This window comes from Cetorhinus maximus, chromosome 18 (assembly GCF_964194155.1).
Source record: "Cetorhinus maximus chromosome 18, sCetMax3.hap1.1, whole genome shotgun sequence".
Lineage (NCBI taxonomy): Eukaryota > Metazoa > Chordata > Chondrichthyes > Lamniformes > Cetorhinidae > Cetorhinus > Cetorhinus maximus.
The window spans coordinates 15,477,334-15,495,574 of NC_135896.1; the positions used below are offsets into that span (position 1 = coordinate 15,477,334).

An 18,241-nucleotide genomic window follows, 5' to 3' on the forward strand; every position below is an offset into this window, starting at 1 on the left:
ACTCAGTGCATTGAGGACGACTGGGTGACCTGCTTCACTGCTTTAGAGGCCCTTGGCCCTGCCTCTCATAAGCATCAAGATTGGTTTGATGAAAACAATGAGGTAATCCAGAAACTACTGGAGAGAAACATCACCTCTACAGGATTTACCTCAATGACAAGTCATCACTATCCAAACACAATCTTCATTGGCTCTTCGTGCCATACTGGCTCGATGTTAATGAGGTCCAAGGCCTAATATCAGGGCATCCTTCAGGCCTCACCAGTGAGCCACAGGGATTGTGCCCTGGCCCTCATCATAAGATTGAAGATATCTAAATTCCTACACCATCTTCCTCACCCCACCAAACCCCTAATGTATTTTAAATTTTATTGCTCCAAAAAGTTTATAATGATCAACATTGAGCAGTTTCAGAACTTGAGCAAAGAAAGTTTGCATTGAAACCTACTTAATGTCAGAGGTGTAGAGGAAGTTGGCAGATCCTGTATCTCCAAGATTTGTAGCTGGATCCGATTGCTGACAGCTTGGAAACATGTTCCTATTCGGAGAAGCGCGTGACAGTTCTGGGTGGAAATAAAGAAGAAAAAAATTATACTTCAGCAGTCAAATCAGGAAAATTGTAAAAGCAAATAAAAGAAATAAAATACAAAAGTTATGATTCAGGTCCCGCTTTCCCTGTACACAATGATTTGGAAATGAATTGCAATGTGGGTTTTGAAAAATTGGAGCCCTAAAAGATTACACTGACTTTCCGACTGCTCCTACGACCCACAACAAAGTCAAAGTGGACTTGCTGCAGCCAGATAAGTCTTTTAAACACCATCAAACTGATTGATTCAAGCACCCCCCTGCAGTGCCTCAAGTGAATTTTAAGTGGCTTGTTCAGGCTCTGCATTGGAACATGGATCCTGGAGGTTTGGATGAATGAAAGTAGAAACACCAGTTTTCATTTCTTGGCCAGAAGCCAAGCCCTTCATGCTCCAAAGCAAAGTGCATGAATTGTTAATCTGTTTTTCTTGAAATATTAGTTTTCTGGGAGCCCAGGTCACTTGAGAAATCGGTGTACAAGTCAGCTGCAGACAAAGAAAAAAACAAATATAAGCAGCATTAAGCATCAAGCTGGCTCCCAGAAGCCAGTTTAACAGACAAGTATAAAATACCTTTAAATTAATAGCAGCTTCTCCCTGGGCCAACAGGTTTTTTGGTATTAAGTCCAAATACTGGAATACTAAAAATACCAATGTAAAGTAACTCATCTACTGTAATATAAGGAACATGACTGCTGTATTAACTTTGAAGCTAGTATTACAATTTTACATAAAAATAAAATTAATTCAGACACTTAGCTTGCTCTCACGCTTCCTCTATACCTTTTACTCTAATAATCTATATAAAACCCATCTGGTTCACTAATGTCCCTTAGGAAAGGAAATCTGCCATCCTTAGCTGGTCTGGCCTACATGTGACTTCAGACCCGCAGCAATGTGGTTGACTCTTAAATACCCTCTGAAATGGCCTAGCAAACCACTTAGTTTATTCAAACTGCTACAAAGTCCCAAAAAAGGAATGAAACCGAACGGACCACCCAACATCGACCTAGGCACCGGAAACGACAAAAAATAAGGTTGAAGCATTTGCTACAATCTTCAAACAGAAGTGCTGAGTGGATGATCCATCTCGGCCTCCTCCTGAGGTGCCCAGCATCACGAATGCCAGTCTTCAGCCAATTCAATTCACTCCATGTGATATCAAGAAACGGCTGAAGGCACTGGATAGTGCAAAGGCTATGGGCCCTGACAATATTCCGGCAATAGTACTGAAGATTTGTGCTCCAGAACTTTCCACACCCCTAACCGAGCTGTTCCAGTACCGATACAACACTGGCACCTACCTGGCTATGTGGAAAATTGCCCAGGTATGTCCTGTACACAAAAAGCAGGACAAATCCAACTCAACCAATTACCACCCCATCAATCTACTCTCCATCATCAATAAAGTAATGGAAGGGGTCATCAACAGTGCTATTAAGCGACACTTGCTTAGCAATAACCTGCTCACTGATGCTCAATTTGGTTTCCACCAGGGCCACTCAGCTCCTGTGACCTCATTACAGCCTTGGTTCAAACATGGACAAAAGAGCTGAACTCCCCAGGTGAGGTGAGAGTGACTGCCCTTGACATCAAGGCCACATTTGACCAAGTGTAGCATCAAGGAGCCCTAGGAAAACTGGTGTCAATGGGAATCAGGGGAAAAACTCTCCACTGGTTGGAGTCATACATAGCACAAAGGAAGATGGTTGTGGTTGTTGGAGGTCAGTCATCTCAGCTCCAGGACATCACTGCAGGAGTTCCTCAGGGTAGTGTCCTCGGCTCAACCATCTTCAGCTGCTTCATCAATGATCTTCCTTCCATCTAAAGATCAGAAGTGGGGATGTTCACTGATGATTGCATAATGTTCAGCACCATTCGTAACTCCTCAGATACTGAAGCAGTCCATGTCCAAATGCAGCAAGACCTGGACAGTATCCAGGCTTGGGCTGACAAGTGGCAAGTAACATTTGCGCCACACAAGTGCCAGGCAATGACAATCTCCAACAAGTGAGAATCTATCCATTGCCCCTTGACGTTCAATGGCATCACCATCACTGAATCCCCCACTATCAACATCCTAGGGATTACCATTGACGAGAAACTGAACTGGACTAGCCATATAAACACTGTGGCTACAAGAGCAGGTCAGAGACTAGGAATCCTGTGATGAATAACTCACCTCCTGACTCCCCAAAGCCTGTCCACCATCTACAAGGCACAAGTCAGGAGTGTGATGGAATACTCCCCACTTGCCTGGATGAGTGCAGCTCTCACAACATTGAAGAAGCTGGACACCGTCCAGGACAAAGCAGTCTGCTTGATTGGCACCACATCCACAAGCACTCACTCGCTCCACCACCGACACACAGTAGCAGCAGTGCGTACCATTTACAAGGTGCACTGTAGAAATTCACCAAGGCTCCTTAGACAGCACCTTCCAAACCCATGACCACTACCATCTAGAAGGACAATGACAGCAGATAGATGGGAATACTACCAGCTGGAAGTTCCAATCCAAGTCACTCACCATCCTGACTTGGAAATATATCACCATTCCTTCACCGTCGCTGGGTCAAAATCCTGGAGCTCCCGTCCTAACAGCACTGTGGGTGTACCTACACCATGTGGACTGCAATGGTTCAAGAAGGCAGCTCACCACCCCCTTCTCAAGGGTACCTAGAGTTGGGCGTTAAATGCTGGCCCAGCCAGTGAAGTCCACATCCCATGAATGAATTTTTAAAAAATTACATCTGCTCTAAACTATGCTCCTCATTCATTGTAATGTCATTTTTTATCCTCTGCCTCCCTACTTTGGAGCAACTGGGTAACGGGTTTACCAACATAAAGGACGGAATCATCCCAAATTTGCACAAAGTGCTGTAGTGGGTGGGAAAAGGATGTTTTACCCTCCAGCCGCAATGGCAAGTTTTCACGCCGTATCATCCCAATCCTGCCTCATTAATCACGCATTCCCAGGAATCATGCCATTTCGTTGGTGGGTGGCCTCCCATTTTCCCGCCATGCCATCACCTCACTGCTTCCTCACGCCGGGCGCCATATTTCAAGTACAGCCGCATGCACACCTCTGTGCTTCCAGCCCAGGACTGCTGCACAGAAGACATGGCTCCAAAAGGCAAGAAGACTGTAGCCCCCCCCCGATTCAGTGACGCGCCCCTGGACTATCTTCTGGACACCATTGGAGCCCATAGCAATGTCCTCTACCCCCGCTGCAGCCGCAGAAGGCCCATCAGACTCACCAATCTGGATTGGTAGGCGGTGGCAGTGTTGGTCAGTGCCAACGCTGCACACTAGGGATTAGCCATCCATTGCAGAAAGAGGATGAATGATCTCATCCGTGCCACCAGATTAAGGCAACCATCTCATCACTCTAAACTCACACACCCACAAGCCCATCACACATTCACTGGCATCTCACTCACTGCCAGCTCTAGGGACATCACCACTCTCTCTCTCTCTCTCTCTCACACACACACACCCTCACATCTCCATCTGGCCTCATCTCCTCTAGAGACTGCTTCCTCAGTCCTCACCCTCTTGAGATCAACATGTGCCCCCACACACACCCAGGGATACCCCCGTTCTCCAGTAATGCCCTTGCCCTGCAGCCTTTTCCCTTGCCTGATGCCACATCTCTCCCTTCCCCAAGCAAGCCCTAGCCCTGCAGCCATTGAAAAGCCACCCCTGCCTTACAGCTGGTCTCGTAAGTAAAGACCTGCCTGTGAACCCCCCCTAAAAGTGATGTGGTGCTGCCTGCGAAGCCTGGTGCTGATGACCTCAAGTGCTGCCCGAAGCAAGGTAGGCAAACAAACCTCAAAGTCCCGAGTGAAGTGCAGCTCTCCAGGTGTACATCACTTATGTTCAGTTGTGAAACACGTCAGCATGCAATCACACCAACGTGCCTGGATGATCCAGTATGGAGGGGATGATTACAGTGAGCAGGGCTTATGAGATGCAGATGCATTAAAATGAAGTTCCCGATGTCCGATGACAGGGAATGCAGCCCACCGCTGACAGGCGGAACGGACAATGTTGTGAAACCGATTTTTGGCCTTCCTGTAGTATAGTTTGCTCACACCCGCCATGACACCCGACGCCAATGGGCACGGAAAATTCCGCCCTTAAAGCGTTTTGTTTTCTCCCAGTTAATCAGGTGGCAAGTACCTGAAGAATGACGAGCATTTTATGTTGCACTTTCAGGGCTTCCAATGGGAAAATAAACTCACGGGCCAATTCAGAAGGTAGAATGCGCAGTGTGCACGGGGGTAAGGAGGAGGAGACAGAGCTGAAAACAGGACAGAGACTGACTGGAATAAAAATAGAAAATGCTGGAGTCACTCAGCAGGTCTGGCAGCATCTGTGTACTGGGAAGAAAAGTTAATGCTCTGAGATGAAGGTTATGAACAGATACATTAATTCTGTTTTTCTCTCTCCACAGATGTTGCCAGACCTCAGAGACTGTTGGCCCTGGCTTTGAACACCATTAATAAAAATGACAGAACTGTACCATCATGACGCTACCAGGAGTACTCAGTCACTTTACAGTGTGTGTGGCACAAAGGTATTAGAGAGTGAAGAACAAGTACATTTAGAGTATACAAACACTAACTGAGCAGGGGCAAGGATCTTCCACCAAGCTGGTGGCTACTATCAACGCAATGCTTTGCTCATTTGCTTACAGCTCCCTCACACACAAGCTTGTGTTGCAGCAGAACACAGTGGGGAACATTCCTGGGTGAAGAGCCGTAAGCACATACTGGGAAATCACAGGTATGCTTCCCGCAGCTTTCCGTCAATTCCTTTTAAACGGATTGTGGAAACCATGCCAATATGTACTGACACACTGATGTGTTTCTGGAGGACAGGGCTCTCCAATTAGCCAACCAGAAACAGTAATGAGGCCATGATTTGGGTATAAGGGAAAAAAGGATGTGATTTCTCCTTAGACTCATCCTGAAGTTCATAACATCACCCTTCTAGCAGACACTCCAAGTAAAACTGCAGTGCAGGCTCAGCACAAACCCAACTGATCAATAAAGTAATAGCCAAGACATACTCACTGGGGTCTTTGAAGGTGGAATAATATCAAGCCAGAGGTTTGACTCTACATCGCTTAACTCTCTAAGCGACAATGAGCATTCACCAATAACCCTCTTCCGTGGGATCTGAGTCACAACGTTGATGACAAGGCCATGTGTTTGTAGAATAGGCAGTTTGATATTGAACACAAAGGTTTCCAAGAACACCAAATTCTGGGAAAAGAGAGAAAACAATGAGTTAATCCTCTGGCCAACAAGCTGGAAAAGTTCTTGACTAAGTACTGTGGAGTTGCTAACATTGCCGTGCATGGCCAAGGTTGGGCCTCCATATTAACTACACCCCTCTAGCTACTGTACTGACTTCTCCTCCCTTCTCCCAAGCCCTGATCTCACTCTTTCTCCTTACACCATAGATACACACCAGGATGGCCTATCTCCCTACACCAACCCCTGCACCCCACCTGCCCACCCTAACGCTTTATCTCTTGCTCTCTCCCTCTCCATCTGTGGCACCTCATTCCCTACCTCCTAAACCTCGATCTCTCCCTTCCTCCCTTTAGTTGCAGTCTCCATCCCCCAGGTTCTGATATTTTGCTCCCTCTCCACTCTCGATATGTCGTGGCTGTCCACAAGGATCGCTGGCCAAGGCCTCCTGCTTTTGATCGTCCTGCCCAGGTGCTGACCTATCTGTCAATTTGGTCAGGCTGCCAGACGTGAAACGGCAGAGAAAAAATTTATAACGAGTTCCTGCTATTAAATACGAATGGACCTCCCTGTCCCCAACTTTGCCCATCATTCCCCAATCCCACCCCACAAATACTGGGGCTCACAGGAGTCTGAAAGAGTTTGTGACTTCAAGAGTTAAATATTCAGAACGGGGCAGATTTTGAATTCCCACGCGGCTCAAGGATTTAATTGAGTGATCGAACCCAAATGACTATTATGGTGATTCCCAAAAGGTGCATTATATTAAAGATAAAAACACAAACAGAGCAACATTTGTGTTATAATCAGCACCCTTGGCAGAACCATGACTGGAAACTTGAAGCAAGGTGAACCTCACTTCCTACATAATAGCACGTCCACACGGTATAATGTATGTGTTGTGGAGCATTTTGGAATGTTCTGAAGAAATTAAGAGAAACTGTAAAAGTAAATGTTACAATTCAGCAATCCCTGTGCAGAATTTCATGCATTTTTTATCAGGAATTCAAGCACGGTCAATGCCTCTGGCCTATTTTAAGGAGCATGTCACAAAAACTCAACACAATGAAGGCTCAAGTCATTCATTTTGAAAACAAAAACGCACTTACTTGAGACAATTATCTGTACAAGCTTAATGATGCCCCAGTTCAGGTCAATATTTTACTCTACGTAAAGTACACGGAACGTTACAGCACAAACAGGGTTGAGATTGATTTGGGGCCCTCAATAGCAAATTGTACAACAGCACCTTTCATGTTACACAAGCAGGGTTTTAACATATGTACTAAGTTTGGAAAATCCCTTAAGCAATTGTCGCAATTTCAGAACTGGTTCCCACCACCATGCCCAGAGCAATCAAGGAAACTCAGAAGCTAGACTAAACCCCACAAAGTGCAAGATGGAAAATTTCAGATGTAGCCCTATTTCTCACATGGTTCGGGTCCTCAATGAAATACTTAACTGCTGAAATTTATATGTACTTCAGTGTCTGTAATGACGGAATGGTGTCATGGTTTGGAATTTTAGTATAATTTTAATTCAATATTGCAATACTTTTATTATCGTGCTCAGTTTGTTTATCTATTTCTGTTGTTACGTGATTGTTGCATGCTTCCATGTTTTTAACCTGATTACCTAGACCATATATGAATTTTTTGACGTACACAACACTGCAATTCAGCCTTCAGGCTGCAAACGTGTTTCTTGAATAAAATACCATTATAATTTGACCCATCTAATCTGCATTGGATTCTTTTTCAATGTAAACCAACTGGTCTGATCCCACTCCCCTGCTCATTCCCTCAATATTCCGCTTTTTTTACACAACCACCTAATTAGCTTTTAAGGGACTCGACAGATTGTACTCCAACAAGAATTTGCCACAGGGAATCCTAACCATCTTCTGTGAAAAGTAATGACTGTACTTAGCGTTCAGCGTAGATTAGAATTCACTGATTTACACTGGTTCCCAGTTGAGCAATGCCATAATTTTAAAATTCTCATTTTTTCCCCCCCTCCATGGCCTCATCCCTCCCTAACTCTATAACCTCTTCCAGCTTTGCAACCCTCAGAGATCTCTGTGTCCGCTAATTTTGGCCTCTTGAGCGCAAACAATTTTGATTTCTTCAACCGTGCCTTCAGCTACCTGGGGTCCAAGCTCTAGAATTTGTTCACTAAACCTCTCTGCCTCTCTCCCTTGCTTTCCTCCCTTAATACACTCCTTCAAACTTACCTCTCTGACCACTCACAACAAAAACAAAAATACCTTGGAAAAACTCAGCAGGTCTGGCAGCATCTGCGGAGAGGAGCAAAGTTAACGTTTCGAGTCCGTATGGCTCTTCAACAGAACTAAGTACAAATAGAAGAGAGGTGAAATATAAGGTGGTTTAAGGGGAGGTGGGACAAGTAGAGCTGGATAGAGGGCCAGTGATAGGTGGAGATAACCAAAAGATGTCACAGACAAAACGACAAAGAGGTGTTGAAGGTGGTGATATTATCTAAAGGAATGTGCTAATTAAGGGTAGAAAGCAGGACAAGCAAGGTGCAGATAGCCCTAGTGGGGGTGGGGTGGGGTGAAGGAATCGAAAAAGGCTAAAAGGTAGAGATAAAACAATGGATGGAAATACATTTAAAAATAATGGAAATAGTTGGGAAAAGCAAAATATATGTAAATTATTGGAAAAATCGGGGATCGGAAAGGGAGTGGGGATGGAGGAGAGAGTTCATGATCTAAAATTGTTGAACACAATATTCAGTCCGGAAGGCTGTAAAGTGCCTAGTCGGAAGATGAGGTGCTGTTCCTCCAGTTTGCGTTGAGCTTCACTGGAACAATGCAGCAAGCCAAGGACGGACATGTGGGCATGAAAGCACGGTGGAGTGTTGAAATGGTAAGTGACAGGGAGGTCTGGGTAATGCTTGCAGACAGACCGAAGGTGTTCTGCAAAGCGGTCACTCAGTCTGCGTTTTGTCTCTCCAACGTAGAGGAAACCGCATTGGGAGCAACGAATGCAGTAGACTAAGTTGAGGGAAGTGCAAGTGAAATGCTGCTTCACTTGAAAGGAGTGTTTGGGCCCTTGGACGGTGAGGAGAGGGGAAGTAAAGGGGCAGGTGTTGCACCTTCTGCAGTTGCATGGGAAGGTACCGTGGGAGGGGGTTGAGGTGTAGGGGGTGATGGAGGAGTGGACCAGGGTGTCACGGAGGGAACGATCCCTACGGAATGCCACCAGGGGGAGTGAAGGGAAGATGTGTTTGGTGATGGCATCATGCTGGAGTTGGCAGAAATGGCGGAGGATGATCCTTTGAATGCGGAGGCTGGTGGGGTGATAAGTGAGGACAAAGGGGACCCTATCATGTTTCTGGGAGGGAGAAGAAGGTGTGAGGACGGTTGCACGGGAGATGGGCCGGACACGGTTGAGGGCCCTGTCAACCACCGTGGTGGAAAACCTCGGTTAAGGAAGAAGGAGGACGTGTCAGAGGAACTGTTTTTGAAAGTGGCATCATCAGAACAGATGCAACGGAGGCGAAGGAACTGAGAGAATGGGATGGAGTCCTTACAGGAAGCGGGGTGTGAGGAGCTGTAGTCAAGGTAGCTGTGGGAGTCGGTAGGCTTGTAATGGATATTGGTGGACAGTCTATCTCACCAGAAATTGAGACAGAGAGATCAAGGAATTGAAGGGAAGTGTCAGAGATGGACCATGTGAAAATGATGGAGGGGTGGAAATTGGAAGCAAAATTAATAAATTTTTCCAGGTCCAGACGAGAGCATGAAGCAGCACTGAAGTAATCATCAATGTACCGGAGAAAGAGTTGTGGGAGGGGGCCAGAGTAGGACTGGAACAAGGAATGTTCCACGTACCCCATAAAGAGAAAGGCATAGCTGGGGCCCATGCGGGTACCCATAGCCACACCTTTTATTTGGAGGAAGTGAGAGGAGTTTAAGGAGAAATTGTTCAGTGTGAGAACAAGTTCAGCCAGACGGAGGAGAGTAGTGGTGGATGGGGATTGTTCGGGCCTCTGTTCGAGGAAGAAGCGGAGAGCCATCAGACCATCCCGGTGGGGGATGGAGGTGTAGAGGGATTGGACGTCCATGGTGAAGAGGAGGTGGTTGGGGCCAGGGAACTGGAAATTGTTGATATAACGTAGGGTGTCAGAGGAATCATGGATGTAGGTGGGAAGGGACTGGACAAGGGGAGAGAGAATGGAGTCAAGATAGCAAGAAATGAGTTCCGTAGGGCAGGAACAGGCTGACACGATCGGTCTGCCGGGACAGTCCTGTTTGTGAATTTTGGGTAGGAGGTAGAAGCGGGCCGTCCGAGGTTGGGAGACTATCAGGTTGGAAGCTGTGGAAGGAAGATCTCCAGAGGAGATGAGGTCAGTAACAGTCCTGGAAACAATGGCTTGATGTTCAGTGGTGGGGTCATGGTCCAGGGAGAGGTAGGCGGAAGTGTGTGCGAGTTGACGCTCAGCCTCTGCGAGGTAGAGGTCAGTGCGCCAGACAACAACAGCACCACCCTTGTCAGCGGGTTTGATGACAATGTCAGGGTTAGACCTGAGAGAACGGAGAGCAGCAAGTTGAGAGAGAGAGACAGGTTAGAATGGGTGAGAGGAGCAGAGAAATTGAGACGACTCTCTGACCACTCTTTTGGTCACCTGCCCTAATATCTGTAAAGTTCAGTGTGATGTGTTGCTTTATAATGCTCCCATAAATCACCTGGAGATATCGTATTATATCAAAGGCACCATATAAATACAAGGTGTCAATTGTAGTTGTAGATTTATGGTCACTTTGGTGATATGACCAAGGCTCTAGCTGTTCTAATCCAGGAACAGGATGGGATATGGTAATAAAACTACAGTTATATTGGAGTTGGTTATGGAATTAACATCATTAACAGGTTTGGCCTTTGTTAATACTTACACTGGCACCAACCTTCACAGAAGATTTGAAGTGCACAGGCTTTGGTAGTGTTATTGTTCCTTTAAGATAAACATTAACTTTCTCTGTAGGCTTGCAACGCAGGTACAAATCTTTAACCTGTTAGAGGGTGAGAATATAATTATTAGCAATTTGTTCATTTGCCTAATGGCAATTTAATCATTCACACGTTATATACTCGCTTTAATTCAAAGAATCTAATCTTCTCCTCCTTTTGTATGGGTGGTACTGAGCAACAGCTATAATTTTACATCAAGGTGATCGAGCCAGGATATTACGTGAGGAGAATCAAATAAAGTTGCTTTAGCACTTTGCTGTTTATAATTATGTCACTTAATTCAAATGGTTGCAGGATTTTTATTATAAAACCAACTGAGTTATTCACGAGGGAGTTTGTTGTTTGTTGCACAGCTAATCTAGAAGAAAATAGTTAGATCACACTTTTTCAGGAACAGAAGCATTTGAAGCTGCCATTCCCTCTTCAGGAGTGAAGGAGGGAACGCCTTCAGAACCAGAAGTGTAGGAAAACTTCATATAAACACAACATCAGCTAACAAGCCACTGGTGTTATTTAGCTGCTGCTATTTCTATATTAAATATCTATTTCAAACACTCATTAGCATCCATTAATTTAGCACATAAAAACATAAACATAATATTAGGCTTACATCAGAGGTGCACAGCAGCGGCCCATGGCAAATAAAGCTACCTGACAGAATCCTACGCCACAGACACTGTTTTCTGGACTACAACGCCCATTAGTTGCCAGAATGTATGGTTGCTAAGTTTGCAGATGATACAAGGATCGGTAGGAAAGTAAGTTGTGAAGAGGACATAAGGAGTCTGCGCAGGGATATAGGCAGGTTAAGTGAGTGGGCAAAAATTTGACAGATGGAGTATAAATATGAGAAAATGTGAACTTGTCCACTTTGGCAGGAAGAATAGAAAAGCAGAACATTGTTTAAAGTGGAGAGAGATTGCAGAACTCAGGGTACAGATGGATCGGAGTGTCCTGGTACAGGAATCACAAGAAGTTATTATGCAGGTACAGCACGTGATTAGGAAGGCAAATGGAATGTTGTCACAGGGGACTGGAATAGAAAAGTGGGGATGGTTTGCTACAGTTGTACAGAGCATTGGTGAGACCACATCTAGAATACTGTGTACAGTTTTGTTAAGAAAGGATATAAATGTGTTCGAAGCAGTTCACAGAAGGTTCATTCGACTGATATCTGGAAAGGGTGGGTTATCTTATGAGGAAAGGCCAGACAGCTTGCTACTATATTCATAGTTTAGAAGAATAAGAATTGATCTTATTGAAACATATAAAGATCCTGATGGGGCTTGACAGGCTGGATGCTGAAAGGATGTTTTCCCTTGTGGGGGAGACTAGAACTAGGGGGTACAGTTTAAAAATAAGGGGTCTCCCACTTAAGACAGAGGAGAAGAAATTTTTTCTCTCCAAGGGTTGTGGATCTTTGGAAATCCCTTCCTGGAGAGCAGTAGAGGCAGGATCATTGAATATTTTTAAGGCAGAGGTAGAGTGATTCTTGACTAACAAGGGAGTCAGAGATTATTGGGGGCGGGCAGAATGTGGAGTCGAGGCCACAATCAGATCAGCCATGATCTTATTGAATGGCAGAGCAGGCTCGAGGGGCCGAATGGCCTACTCCTGCTCATAATTCGAATGTTCATAATTTTCTTGTAAGTTCCCAAGTTGAGAAATATAGATTGATTATACGGAGACATAGGGGCAGATACCAGAGTAATGAGCTGAAGGACCATATCAAGAACTAGAAAAAGACATAAGTTCGGTGGAAATTCATGAGGAATCGAGGTAATGGAACAAGAGATTGGTCTCCCTTTGTGAGAACTTATGGAGCAACTTCACAACAGCAATAGAAACATAAAGTTGGCTACCGTCATCTAGAAGATGGGTTCAAAAGCGAAGAGGAAATAAAACAATAGCAACACTATAGTAGGGTTCCAGTTTTCCGGGTACATAGAGAGGCCTCACCTGTACCACGGTGATCCAGATTTGTTCCACATCTGGTTTGTAACACAGTTTCAGGTTGAGTTTTCCAAAGTCATCGAAGAGTGTATCTGGGGAAGAGCACAAATTTCTAAATAACGAAATCTGCAAACCAACATACTTTGTAACTAAACAGTTTTCACATACAGGAAGTTGAAGCACTCGATTTTTTACCTCTGTAGTTTGGCTTCCAATGAGCAATAACAGCATCAACCAGCAAAAAAAAAGGCTTAAATCTACCAGGTTCATTATGGCAGGGGGTGAACACATATTCTTAAAATTTGAGAATTACAGTGAAATGATTGGTCAATTCTCCAGCTTGGTTGGCCTTGTGCTGTTGAAATGGCAAGGTGACAATTTTTTAAATTTATTCTTTCATGGGATGTGGGCATTGCTGGCAAGGCCAGCGTCTGTTGCCCATCCCTAATTGTCCATAAACTGGTGGCTTGTTCAGTCATTTCAGAGGGCAGTTGAGAGTCAACCGCATTACTGTGGATCTGGAGTCACATGTAGGCCAGACCAGGTAAGGATGGCAGATTTCCTTCCCTAAAGGATATTAAGTGAGGGAAATAGGATTTTATGGCAATCGATGATAGATTCATGGTCACCATCACTGAGACTAGCTTTCAATTCCAGACTTTTGTTTATTAATTGAATTTAAGTTCCACCAGTTGCCATGGTGAGATCTGAGCACATGTCCCCAGGGCATTAGTGTGGGCCTCTGGATTACTAGCCCAGTGACAACACCACTACGCCATTGTCACTGAAAACTGGGAGATGGGGTGACAATGAAACTCCTACATCAAACCTCCAAGTGAAACAGTCACAATTGTATAAAAAGTGTGCAATGATTATGGTCCTAGATTGCTTAATCCTGTCCCCAGTATGCAGCAGACCACTAGATGAAGCTTCATATATTCTTTTAATGATCAGGTAGGATCAGTATTTTCAATGTCCAGGTCATTTCCATTATGGAGATCAAAGCTGAGAGCTTTTAGTTTGTAATAATACTTTTGAGTATACATGACACTCACCCAGTCACTACCACATGGTTAAAATAAACATTTTCTGGGCCCCATTTTGTACATGATAGCCTTTTACTCAGTGAGGGTATTAAGGCAAATGGAGCCAAGGTGGATAAATGGAACTGTGTTACAGATCAGCCATGATTCAACTAAATGGGGGGAAAACATGCTTGAGGGGCTAAAAGGCCTACTACTGTTGCTGTAAAAGTAATTAATTTAAAAAAACACTTAACCAATGCCCAGCAACGTAAAGAGATCTTGTTATAACCAATGCCCTTTAAAGAAAGTGGAGATTCATACTTTTCATTATCTGAATAAGTCACTCAGGGAATGGGGGCAGGAGAGAAGGGGAAACTAATGAAAGAACCCGGCTAAAATAAATGATTACTACAATGTCTTTAACTCGTGGGCGTAATAAGGAAATCAACTCTTCTATGGAATTTTATCACTGTGTACCTTTTATTGTTTTGAAATCTTACAAGTAACTTGAACTGCAATTATTCCTCTCCAGCCAAGTGAGCATGTAAGAGTATTGGGCCCAATTTTAACCCAGCCCAGGCATAGGGAATGGGGGAGGAGGTTGGGGGGGTTGAGTATAACTCCTCCTACACATTATTGCTGTTAGACCCAACCCAATGGCTATGATGTTGCCACATTACATAGTAACTGTGGCATTTTGTTCACCCTCAGGTTCCTTACAATAGAAATGTGCTTTTTGATTATATAATTTGTCAAATGCATCAAGTATCCATCCAACATTAGAAAAATTAAGAACATGTTTCAGTGACTTAAAATACTGCCTATGGGCACAAGGGCACAAAACAGCTACGAGCAGAGCTCTAAGCAGAAAAATAAATGCTGTGGCTGGAGCCGGGTGCTTGGTATGTACAGATAAGGGATGGTATGTGCATACAGGGAACCATAGGGGAAGCAGGTGCCAGAAATGCAATGCAAAAAACACAGAGGGAGAGAGGGAGAGAGAGAGAGAGAGAGAGAGAGAGTGCGAGCGAGAGCGAGAGATTAACTGATTCAATGAAAGCCCTACTAGGCATCCTGGGAAACCTGTAGTGCAAAAAATGAAGGGGTCGCATTCCTTAAAACTAGGCTAAACAGTCATCGAGGTTTATTAGAAACGCTCTCCGAAATAGATAGAGGTGGCATTGTTTTCAACAATAGTACTCACCTACACTGCGAGAGCTTCCCTGGGAATCCATCAAAGAAGATAATGTGCTGTTAATACTTGATGTTGAACTAAACCTCTGTGTGCATAAACAGAGAAAAGACAGGCATAGTTTTAAACCAGGAACAGGAAAAGGCTATTCAGCTTCTCGAGCTTGGAGTAGAGAAACTTGCAATTGCAGCCTCACCTTCCCTTCTTCATCGTGTGAATTAATGCTTTATGTTGAGATAAAACTTTAGTCAATTCCATTAAAGATTATTGCTGAAAAGCCAGAGTTCCTGTGCAATCACTGAACAGCAGGGGGGGTGCACTTAGGAGAAGAAAACTAAGAAACACTGGACGGGGTGACAAGAGGTGCATGATGCAGCAACCGACCTACATCAGGGCATTAAAACCTGAACTGTTGTCATCAGAATCTCTCAACTAATCCAACTGAACCTCTCAAACAACTCAATGATTTTTCTTCCAGAGTTGTTCGCAGAGGTGCCCTGGAGATTAATGCTCTATTTTTAAGAGACTTCAGGACAACTCTGGAGGGTTGGCGACCCTAAATCAGGGGGTCTCTCGCTGGTCACTAATTTGACTAAATTTCTCCTGGTTTCAAACTAAAAAAGGAGAAAAAAGCAAAGAACTGCGGATGCTGGTCAACTGTGCTTCTCTCCACCGATGCTGCCAGACCTGCTGAGTTTTTCCAGGTATTTTTGTTTTTGTGTTAAAAAAGGGAGAAACCCTGACACTGTAACTCTGAACTGAAGTTGCTCTTTTTGTGGAGATGTAATTCCTGAACCATAAGTGGCAGATTGCTGAATCATCACACAGAACAAAGGAAAACCCCTCCCTTCCCTTAGGTCTTTCCACAGTACAGTACTGTCTATTGAAACCTCCTCAAATCATGGCATTTAAAAACATACCGGCAAACACCTGAGGAAAAATTAATTAAAACTTCAGCAAAGGAGCAGTGACATGGGATCACTGTCGCATATGGGGGTGAATAACCTTCTTCGGTGCTGAAAAGGCTTCAATCAGCTGCAGAAAAGTTTACCAAATATTGAAGATGCTGAAATTCCCGCTGCATGTGATGGTTACCATCCTTTGACTAACAACCCCAAGGTTGATTCTCCATGGCAAGTTGTGAAACTCATCTTTGTAAAAAGAAAATTAGTAAATGAGTGCCAGAAAAATAACTAATGAAGCTATCCAAGTTGTTCCAAAACCCAGGGAATGGACCAGCCACCCTTCCCTATGAGACATCTCCACTCAAGTGCCATTATATCTATATGTGGCTGCTAATCCATAAATAACAAGTCACTCCATTGCAAGATCCACTCTACCTATCTACCCAACATCATTGTGAGAGTAACCTTACCACACAAACTGGAGAGCTTCAAACAGAAGGGCAGCACTTATACCAAACACACCTTCTTTGTCAGAAGAGTAATTTGAAACAGCGAACATAACAATCTCAGCTGAAGGGTACCATCAATTAACCCAACAACTGATGTTCAGTAAACCCCCATTCGGACTTTAGAGAAACTCCACTCAGCACATACGGTGTAGCACCTGATTTCAGTGTTTGAAACAGAGAGGCCCGAAGCTTCCACTGAGTCATGAAATGGTTGCAGCAGAGAAGGAGGCCATTTGGCCCACCATTCTGAGCAGGCTCTGTGCAAGAGTAACTCAGCCAGCCCCAATGCCCCACCCATTCCGTTAATCCTGCGCTTTTTTTCCTCTTCAGGTGCCTATCCAATTCCCTGTCGAAAGCAATGATTGAGTCTGTCTCCACCACCCTTTCAAACAGTGCATTCCAAATCCTAATCAATCGCACCATAAAAAGAGGTTTTCCTCATGTCGCTGTTGGCTCTCCTGTCAATCACCTTAAATCGGTTCTCTGCCCTTCTGCCAATGGAAACAGTTTCTCTTTATCTACTCTGCCTAGACCCCCCCCCCTCATGATTTTGAACATCTCTATCAAATCTACTCTCAACTTCTCCAAGGAGAAAACCCCAGTTTCTCCAATCTATTCACGTAACTGAAGTCCCTCGTCCCTGGAACCATTTTTGTAAATCACAGGACCCTCCTGGTCTCCTGCTGCATAATTAATGGAAACCCTGGAAGTTGCCATTTACACCATTTCTTCAGCAGTTCGGTCAATCTTCTGCCATGCGGAGACCTCACAGTTATTCCAAGCAGCAGAGTGTAAAGTCCTATCACTTTGGGAGAGCACAGGTTGTGGAAACAGAAAGGAAATGATACACACAAATCTGTTAGTTTAGATATGCAGCAATCCAACCCGCAGCGGTATGTGTTATAGTTCCATTTAAAAAGATGTAAGGAACACACTCTTGTCAGCTTCACAAGCCACACACAGCTGCAGCAAGATGGAGTCCCTCTCAAACTAGCACAAGTCTCCACAAATTCACAGATGCCTTCCTGGATTTAATCAGGCATTTTTTTTTTTACAAATTATCTAAAAGACCACACATGGCAATCCTTGCAACATACATTTTTTACACTATATGTTCATCAGAATTTGGGCAGTATTTTGCAGATCCAGAGCAGATTAGGAAATTAAAAAGCTAACCTTGAGTTTTTGAGCGCGCAAAATTTGAGAACGTTCTCCAATTTTTTTTTGGCAGTGGTGGGGGGGAAAAAAAAAGAGGAGAATCCATTACAAAGGAGTAGGGAATGGTGACAGAAACAATGGCGCAAGCTGCCAACCCTCATTATAGTGACCATTTATTTATCCAACAGCAATAAGCAGGGCTAGCTTTTTTTAAAAAAAATAATTCATTCACAGGATGTGGGCTTGGCCAGCTGGGCCAGCATTTATTGCCCATCCCTAGTTGCCCTTGAGAAGGTGGTGGTGAGCTGCCTTCTTGAACCATTGCAGTCCATGTGGTGTAGGTACACCCAAAGTGCTGTTAGGAAGGGAGTTACAGGAATTTGACCCAGCGGCAGTGAAGGAACGGTGATATATATCCAAGTCAGGATGGTGTGTGACTTGGAGGGGGACTTCCAGGTGGTGGTGTTCCCATCTATCTGCTGCTCTTGTCCTTCTAGATGGTAGTGGTTGTGGGTTTGGAAGGTGCTGTCTTGTAGATGGCACATACTGCTGCCACTGTGCGTCGGTGGTGGAGGGAGTGAATGTTTTTGTGAATGTGGTGCCAATCAAGCAGACTGCTTTGTCCTGGACGGTGTCCAGCTTCTTCAGTGTTGT

At 44.4% G+C, this 18,241-nt stretch overlaps 2 protein-coding genes across 2 annotated transcripts in view; one reads left to right on the forward strand and one right to left on the reverse strand.

Annotated features, from left to right (window-relative positions):
- The window catches only part of dlst (dihydrolipoamide S-succinyltransferase), a 531,988-nt gene that overhangs the window by 466,801 nt on the left and 46,946 nt on the right, over positions 1-18,241 (forward strand). The gene's annotated exons all lie outside the window — the stretch shown is intronic.
- The window catches only part of tc2n (tandem C2 domains, nuclear), a 46,080-nt gene that overhangs the window by 16,311 nt on the left and 11,528 nt on the right, over positions 1-18,241 (reverse strand). The window contains exons 6-10 of the mRNA XM_078563373.1: positions 15,028-15,103; positions 12,805-12,890; positions 10,770-10,886; positions 5,669-5,860; positions 449-563 (exon numbers count right to left, since the gene is read on the reverse strand). Of these exons, the coding sequence (XP_078419499.1) occupies positions 449-563; positions 5,669-5,860; positions 10,770-10,886; positions 12,805-12,890; positions 15,028-15,103 (586 nt within the window). The remainder of the gene's footprint in view (positions 1-448; positions 564-5,668; positions 5,861-10,769; positions 10,887-12,804; positions 12,891-15,027; positions 15,104-18,241) is intronic.